This window comes from Oncorhynchus nerka, unplaced genomic scaffold (genome assembly GCF_034236695.1).
Source record: "Oncorhynchus nerka isolate Pitt River unplaced genomic scaffold, Oner_Uvic_2.0 unplaced_scaffold_4676, whole genome shotgun sequence".
NCBI lineage: Eukaryota > Metazoa > Chordata > Actinopteri > Salmoniformes > Salmonidae > Oncorhynchus > Oncorhynchus nerka.
This window is the reverse complement of record NW_027036627.1, coordinates 1-7,979: the sequence shown is the minus strand read 5'-3', so window position 1 is coordinate 7,979 and position 7,979 is coordinate 1. Positions and strand designations below refer to the sequence as shown.

The window sequence follows — 7,979 nt, the reverse complement described above, 5'->3', positions numbered from 1 at the left end:
ACCACTCTGTTATTACTACATGTAGGTGGAGCTCCTCCTCACCACTCTGTTATTACTACATGTAGGTGGAGCTCCTCCTCACCACTCTGTTATTACTACATGAGGTGGAGCTCCTCCTCACCACTCTGTTATTACTACATGTAGGTGGAGCTCCTCCTCACCACTCTGTTATTACTACATGTAGGTGGAGCTCCTCCTCACCACTCTGTTATTACTACATGTAGGTGGAGCTCCTCCTCACCACTCTGTTATTACTACATGTAGGTGGAGCTCCTCCTCACCACTCTGTTATTACTACATGTAGGTGGCTCCTCCCAGCTCCTCCTCCTCACCACTCTGTTATTACTACATGGAGCTACCACTGTTATTACTACATGTGGAGCCCTCCTCACCACTCTGTTATTACTACATGTAGGTGGAGCTCCTCCTCACCACTCTGTTATTACTACATGTAGGTGGAGCTCCTCCTCACCACTCTGTTATTACTACATGTAGGTGGAGCTCCTCCTCACCACTCACTCTGTTAGCCCTTACCTACTCTGTTATGTAGGTGGAGCTCCTCCCACACCACTCTGTTATTATTACTACATGTAGGTGGAGCCCTCCTCCTCACCACTCTGTTATTACTACATGTAGGTGGAGCTCCTCCTCACCACTCTGTTATTACTACATGTAGGTGGAGCTCCTCCTCACCACTCTGTTATTACTACATGTAGGTGGAGCTCCTCCTCACCACTCTGTTATTACTACATGTAGGTGGAGCTCCTCCTCACCACTCTGTTATTACTACATGTAGATGGAGCTCCTCCTCACCACTCTGTTATTACTACATGTAGGTGGAGCTCCTCCTCACCACTCTGTTATTACTACATGTAGGTGGAGCTCCTCCTCACCACTCTGTTATTACTACATGTAGGTGGAGCTCCTCCTCACCACTCTGTTATTACTACATGTAGATGGAGCTCCTCCTCACCACTCTGTTATTACTACATGTAGGTGGAGCTCCTCCTCAGTTACATACCAATAAAACTCGGCAGGTAAAAACTCAATATCAGCACATACAAGTTTACATACAAAAAACATACAAATCTGCACGGATGGAGGCTGATGGATGGGGGCTGACGGATGGAGGCTGATGGATGGGGGCTGACGGATGGAGGCTGATGGATGGGGGCTGACGGATGGAGGCTGACGGATGGAGGCTGACTGACGGGAGCTGACGGATGGAGGCTGACGGATGGGAGCTGACGGATGGGAGCTGATGGATGGAGGCTGATGGATGGGAGCTGATGGATGGAGGCTGACGGATGGGAGCTGATGGATGGAGGCTGATGGATGGAGGCTGACGGATGGGAGCTGACGGATGGGAGCTGACGGATGGAGGCTGACGGATGGGAGCTGACGGATGGAGGCTGACGGATGGGAGCTGATGGATGGAGGCTGATGGATGGAGGCTGATGGATGGGAGCTGATGGATGGGAGCTGACGGATGGAGGCTGACTGATGGGAGCTGATGGATGGGAGCTCATGGATGGGAGCTGATGGATGGGAGCTGATGGATGGAGGCTGATGGATGGGAGCTGACGGATGGGAGCTGACGGATGGAGGCTGATGGATGGGAGCTGATGGATGGAGGCTGATGGATGGGAGCTGATGGATGGAGGCTGATGGATGGGAGCTGACGGATGGAGGCTGACGGATGGGAGGTGGCAGATGGAAGGTGGTCTGAGAGTTGAGACAGAACAGATGGTATTGAGAGCGGAGGAAGCATTCGTGGTTTCGGATCCGCAGCCTCAGCAACGCACCTCACTGTCCCCTGGCATCGAGATTGCTCCGGGTTTTGTTGACGCTGGTTAGCCACTCCTCTCCACAACACCACTCTAAGCCCCCTCCTGTATACATGATATATGTGGTGTTTCCTAACGATTACAGATAATTTTTTAAATCCCACCTCTCTCTGTAGACCACCTCTCTGTGGACCACCTCTCTCTATAGACCACCTCTCTCTGTAGACCACCTCTCTCTGTAGACCACCTCTCTCTGTAGACCACCTCTCTCTCTGTAGACCACCTCTCTCTCTGTAGACCACCTCTCTCTGTAGACCACCTCTCTCTGTAGACCACCTCTCTCTGTAGACCACCTCTCTCTGTGGACCACCTCTCTCTGTAGACCACCTCTCTGTGGACCACCTCTCTCTGTGGACCACCTCTCTCTGTGGACCACCTCTCTGTAGACCACCTCTCTGTAGACCACCTCTCTCTGTGGACCACCACTCTCTCGATTTCCACGGGCCATATATTTTTCAACTCTGCTGTGATGTCTTAGACAAAATGAAGTCACTGCGTAAGTTAATTTAACCAGCACTGTTTCCCCTATGGCAGTTTCTTGGGTCTGTCTAACTGCCGTTTAGGTCCAGGTGCTTACAAATCTTCAGTCTTTCAGACATCCACAGATGCTTCATATTGTATTGTTTTATGTCCGTTTATGAGAAATGCATAATCAAGATGGAACATAACTATTTTGTTGGTGATCAGGAGAGACGCGACACAAGTTCATTTGTCCTGTCCCATTGTCAGTTTGGCAGTTGCTTCGGTCTGCCTAACTGACGTTTAGGTCCTATGGGTTTGCCAGCGTGTCTCTTGTTGTGTGAATAAAGGTTCGCTCTACAGCTGAAACGCTTCCCACATTCAGTGCACAGGTACGGTTTCTCTCCGGTGTGAACTCTCTGGTGGATTTTGAAAGTTCCTTCTCGACTGTATGTCTTCCCACAGATGGAGCAAAGGTACGGCTTCTCTCCAGTGTGTGTCAGCACATGACTTTTTAAGTATGCTTTTTTCACGAAACTATTTCCACACACAAGGCAGCTGTAGGGTCTCTCTCCAGTGTGCATTCGCTGGTGAATTTTAATGTAGCTTTCATTGACGAAACATTTCCCACAGTCAGGGAAGTACGGCTTCTCTCCAAGATGCTGTAACTGGTGGTCTTGGATTTGCCCTTTCTCAGTGAATTCCGCCCCGCAAAGGGAGCATTGGTAAGACGGCTTCTTACTGGTGTGAGTTTTCATGTGTTTTTTTAGTGCTGGTAGAGTTTGGCACATCTCCCCACATTCTATGCAATTCTGAAATGTCTTCGTTGTGTGGTTCTTCTGGTGTTGTTCAGGTTCTCCTGATGTCGAGGGACTGTCCTCTCCAGCGGACCACAATTTGGGGTTCAGCCCTGCGTGGAAGACATGGCGTGAAGTCGGTCAAACCAGCATGTACTTCGTGAAGAAGTAAGAAAGTCCAATGGAAATGCAGTCAAACACTTACTAGGACATAAATGTTTATCTTTTCAGAACAACTCAACATTTTTTTTTTATCGGATAAAACTGTTTTAAAGTGTAAATTTCAAGTGTAATGTCTGAAGTATATTTTTTTGCATAATAAACTCAAGCTGACAAATGTTTCCATAGTTACTGCTATGCATAGTTATTACTGGGACAGATGACAAATGTTTCCATAGTTACTGCTATGCATAGTTATTACAGGGACAGATGACAGACGTTTCCATAGTTACTGCTATGCATAGTTATTACTGGGACAGATGACAAATGTTTCCATAGTTACTGCTATGCATAGTTATTACTGGGACAGATGACAAATGTTTCCATAGTTACTGCTATGCATAGTTATTACAGGGACAGATGACAGACGTTTCCATAGTTACTGCTATGCATAGTTATTACTGGGACAGATGACAGACGTTTCCATAGTTACTGCTATGCATAGTTATTACTGGGACAGATGACAAACGTTTCCATAGTTACTGCTATGCATAGTTATTACTGGGACAGATGACAAACGTTTCCATAGTTACTGCTATGCATAGTTATTACAGGGACAGTCATTTAAGGTTTCTCCTCACCTCTGTGTGTTTTCATGTGTGTTTTCAGATTTCCTTTCTGCGTGAATCCTCTGCCGCACACAGAGCAGCCGTGAGGTTTCTCTCCTGTGTGTGTCCTCATGTGCCTCTTCAGCTTCATTGCTTCCCATAGTTGTTTTCCACACACTACACAGTCGTGAGACTTCTTAGCTTTGGGATTCGTCCGGTGTTGTCCAGGTATTCCTGATGCAGGAAAGAAAGAAAGACAGTGGCCATGTCCGAATACCCGTACTAGTCTACTACGTACTTAAAACGGCACACTCATTTCAACGTTTGTTCTAGTAGATTTCACGCGTGTTTTCCTGACTCACGTGTCTTACCACAGCTGATAATCAATAGTGAAGACATACTATAACACTTTAAAAATATATATATTTCCGCATACTATTTAGTACGCCAGCATGGGTCGGTTTACTAGTAAAAGGCCAACATGTTTTAAAAAAAATGTGAGTTATCAATGGTCACATTCCAGGCTGACTGCATTGCAGACGCATGCCAGACCTCACGACGCATGGATAGGTGTTGAACATAAATATTATCATCAAACCACGTCATATGATACGGCAATCTGATGCCCGACTGTGCAGTCGATGACATGGCACGCAACCATTGGCTGATGCAATGTACAGTACCAGTCTGCAATGTACAGTACTAGTCAAAATGTACAGTACCAGTTTGGACACATGTACTCGTTCAAGGGTTTTTCTTTATTTGTTACTATTTTCTACATTGTAGAATAATAGTGAAAACATCAAAACTACGAAATAACACATATGGAATCATGTAGTAACCAAAAAAGTGTAAAAAAATAAAATAAAATCGTAATATATTTTATATTTGAGATTCTTTAAAGTAGCCACACTTTGCCTTGACAGTTTCTACAAGTGCAGTCGTAAAAAAAACATCAAGAGCAATGATGAAACTGGCTCTCATGAGGACCGCCACGGGAAAGGAAGACCCAGAGTTACCTCTGCTGCAGAAGATAAGTTCATTAGAGTTAACTGCACCTCAGATTGCAGCCCAAATAAATGCTTCACAGAGTTCAAGTAACAGATGCATCTCAACATCAACTGTTCAGAGGAGGCCGCGTGAATCCGGCTTTCATGGTCGAATTGCTGCAAAGAAACCACTACTAAAGGACACCAATAATAAGAAGAGACTTGCTTGGATGATCTCAACCCAATTGAGATGGTTTGGGATGAGTTGGACCGCAGAGTGAAGGAAAAGCAGCCAACAAGTATTCAGCATATGTGGGAACTCCTTCAAGACTGTCGGGATAAGCATTCCAGGTGAAGCTGGTTGAGAGAAACTGTCATCAAATCAAAGGTGGCTACTTTGAAGAATCTCAAATATAAAACATATTTTGATTTCTTTAACACTTTATGGTTACTACATGATTCCATATGTGTTATTTCGTAGTTTTGATGTCTTTACTATTATTGTACAATGTAGAAAATAGTAAAAATTAAAGAAAAACCCTTGAATGATTAGGTATGTCCAAACTTTTGACTGGTACTGTAGTTGAGTTTTACATGCAACATTACTAAAGTTGAGCTGTGGTCAACTTAGTGTGATAAACCATATTTTCAGTCACTCAGATCACTTAGGCTACATTCTAGCTGTCATGGTTTCCTTCATGGCTGCTCACACACAAGAATCTCATTATTTTAAAAGGATCTCTGTGGCTTTTCACCTGTGTCAACTTTCTGATGATGTGTTTTGAGTAACTCTTTCTGGTAGAACAGCTCTCCACAGACAGACTTGTAGAAGCCTCTCTCTATGTGTGTCCTCTGGTGTAACACGAGGTCGTAGGCAGCAGGGAACTCCTGTCCACAGCCAAAGCAGCGGTGAGACGTCGTGGCTGCATCGTGGTTCTCCTGGTGTTGCTCAGGTTCTCCTGATGTAGAGGTAGTCTCCTCACTGCCGTGGCTGGAGACAGGACTCATTCCTGTGGGGGAAAATAATATGGATTTACGAATAGAGCAAATATAGGTAACTGCCAAAATAAAGGAAACACTTGAGTCAATTAGTATTCTGGCCGCTCTGTTAGACCTATATGTAACTACCAAAATAAAGGAAACATTTGGTAAATTAGGAATCTGGCTGCTCTGTTAGACCTATAGGTAACTACCAAAATAAAGGAAACAGTTGAGTAAATTAGTATTCTGGCTGCTCTGTTAGACCTATAGATAACTGCCAAAATAAAGGCAACACTTGTGGCTACTCCGTTATGTTGTGGGGAGCATTTTCCTGGCATGGGTTAGGTCCAATCCACCCCGTAGAGGACAAGATACCAATAAATACACCACCATTCTGACTGATCACCGTCAACCTTTGGCAAATAATTTCTATCCAGATGGGGGTGGTCTCTTCCAGGATGACAATGCCCCCATCCACAGGGCATGAGTGGTCACTGAATAGTTTGATGAGCATGAAAACGATGTAAACCATATGCCATGGCCGTCTCAGTCACCAGATCTCAACCCAGTTGAACTATGGGGCGGCAGGGTAGCCTAGTGGTTAGAGCGTTGGACTAGTAACCGGAAGGTTGCAAGTTCAAATCCCCGAGCTGACAAGGTACAAATCTGTCGTTCTGCCCCTGAACAGGCAGTTAACCCACTGTTCCTAGGCCGTCATTGAAAATAAGAATTTGTTCTTAACTGACTTGCCGTGTTAAATAAAGGTAAAAAAAAAAAAAAAGGGAGATTCTGGAGCAGGGCCAGAGCCAGCGTTTTCCCACCACCATCAACAAAACAACAAAGGATGTAATTTATTGTAGAAGAATGGTGTCGTATCCCTGCAAGAGTTCCTTGTTGAATTCAAGCAAAGGCACATTGAAGCTGTTCTGTCTCATGGTGGCCCACCCCCAAGAGAGTTGCAGACCCTTGTAGAATTCATGCCAAGGCACATTGAAGCTGCTCTGACAGCTCGTGGCCCAACGGCCAATTAAAACACTATGTTGGTGCTTCCTCTTTTTTTAGCAGTTACCTTGTAGGTCCATTACTATGCAAACGGAAAGGAAAGGATACCTAGTCAGTTGTACAACTGAATGCCTTCAACTGAAATGGCTCTTCCGCATTTAACCCAACCACTATGGTGGTATAGTATAGTGTCCCAAATGGCACCCTTTTCCCTATGGGGGCTCTGGTCAAAAGTAGTGCACTATGTAGGAGATAGGGTGCCATTTAGGACTAACCTTTGTGTTCATTAATAGCATCATATTCCAGCCCCTTACCGAGTTGAGGAGGATCCCAAGTGGCTGCTTCTTCACGTTTAATAAATCCACCAACTTCCTCTCCTTCCTCCTCCTCAGTGTGACCACGCTCTCTCTTTACAGCGGATGTTTGCAGGTGTGCAGTCATGGTATGTGTCCCACATGGTACCCTGTTCCTTATATAGTGAGTCCTCTGGTGTAGCATGAGGTCATAGGCACCAGGGAACTCCTGTCCACAGGCACAGCAGCAGTGGTGAGACGGCTTGGCTGTCTGATGAGTCTCCCGGTGAGACGGCGTGGCTGTCTGATGAGTCTCCCGGTGAGACGGCGTGGCTGTCTGATGAGTCTCCCGGTGAGACGGCGTGGCTGTCTGATGAGTCTCCCGGTGAGACTACGTGGCTGTCTGATGAGTCTCCCGGTGAGACGGCGTGGCTGTCTGATGAGTCTCCCGGTGAGACGGCGTGGCTGTCTGATGAGTCTCCCGGTGAGACGGCGTGGCTGTCTGATGAGTCTCCCGGTGAGACGGCGTGGCTGTCTGATGAGTCTCCCGGTGAGACGGCGTGGCTGTCTGATGAGTCTCCCGGTGAGACGACGTGGCTGTCTGATGAGTCTCCCGGTGAGACGATATTTCTGTCTGATGAGTCTCCCGGTGAGACGATTTGTCTGTCTGATGAGTCTCCCGGTGAGACGATTTGTCTGTCTGATGAGTCTCCCGGTGAGACGATTTTTCTGTCTGATGAGTCTCCCGGTGAGACGATTTTTCTGTCTGATGATTCGCCTGGTGTTGCTCAGGTTCTCCTGATGTAGAGGTAGTCTCCTCACTGCCGTGGCTGGAGGCAGGACT

The 7,979-nt window shown here is 46.3% G+C and overlaps 1 protein-coding gene across 4 annotated transcripts; it reads right to left on the bottom strand.

The window, feature by feature from the left end:
* Positions 1–611: 611 nt before the first annotated feature.
* LOC115116415 (zinc finger protein 501-like) lies at positions 612–7,973 on the bottom strand. 4 transcript variants are annotated; one of them, XM_065014196.1, is made up of 6 exons: positions 7,157–7,973; positions 5,615–5,869; positions 3,904–4,104; positions 2,239–3,216; positions 2,001–2,176; positions 612–1,968 (listed from the first exon to the last, which is right to left on the bottom strand). In XM_065014196.1, exons 1-4 carry the CDS (start codon positions 7,338–7,340, stop codon positions 2,573–2,575), a joined length of 1,284 nt encoding a protein of 427 aa, XP_064870268.1. In that variant the 5' UTR covers positions 7,341–7,973; the 3' UTR covers positions 612–1,968; positions 2,001–2,176; positions 2,239–2,572. The 4 variants fall into 4 exon arrangements, with proteins under 4 accessions (XP_064870268.1, XP_064870269.1, XP_064870266.1 ...); XM_065014197.1 differs by having other exon boundaries at positions 2,018–2,176; XM_065014194.1 differs by having other exon boundaries at positions 612–2,176.
* Between the last annotated feature and the right edge of the window lie 6 nt (positions 7,974–7,979).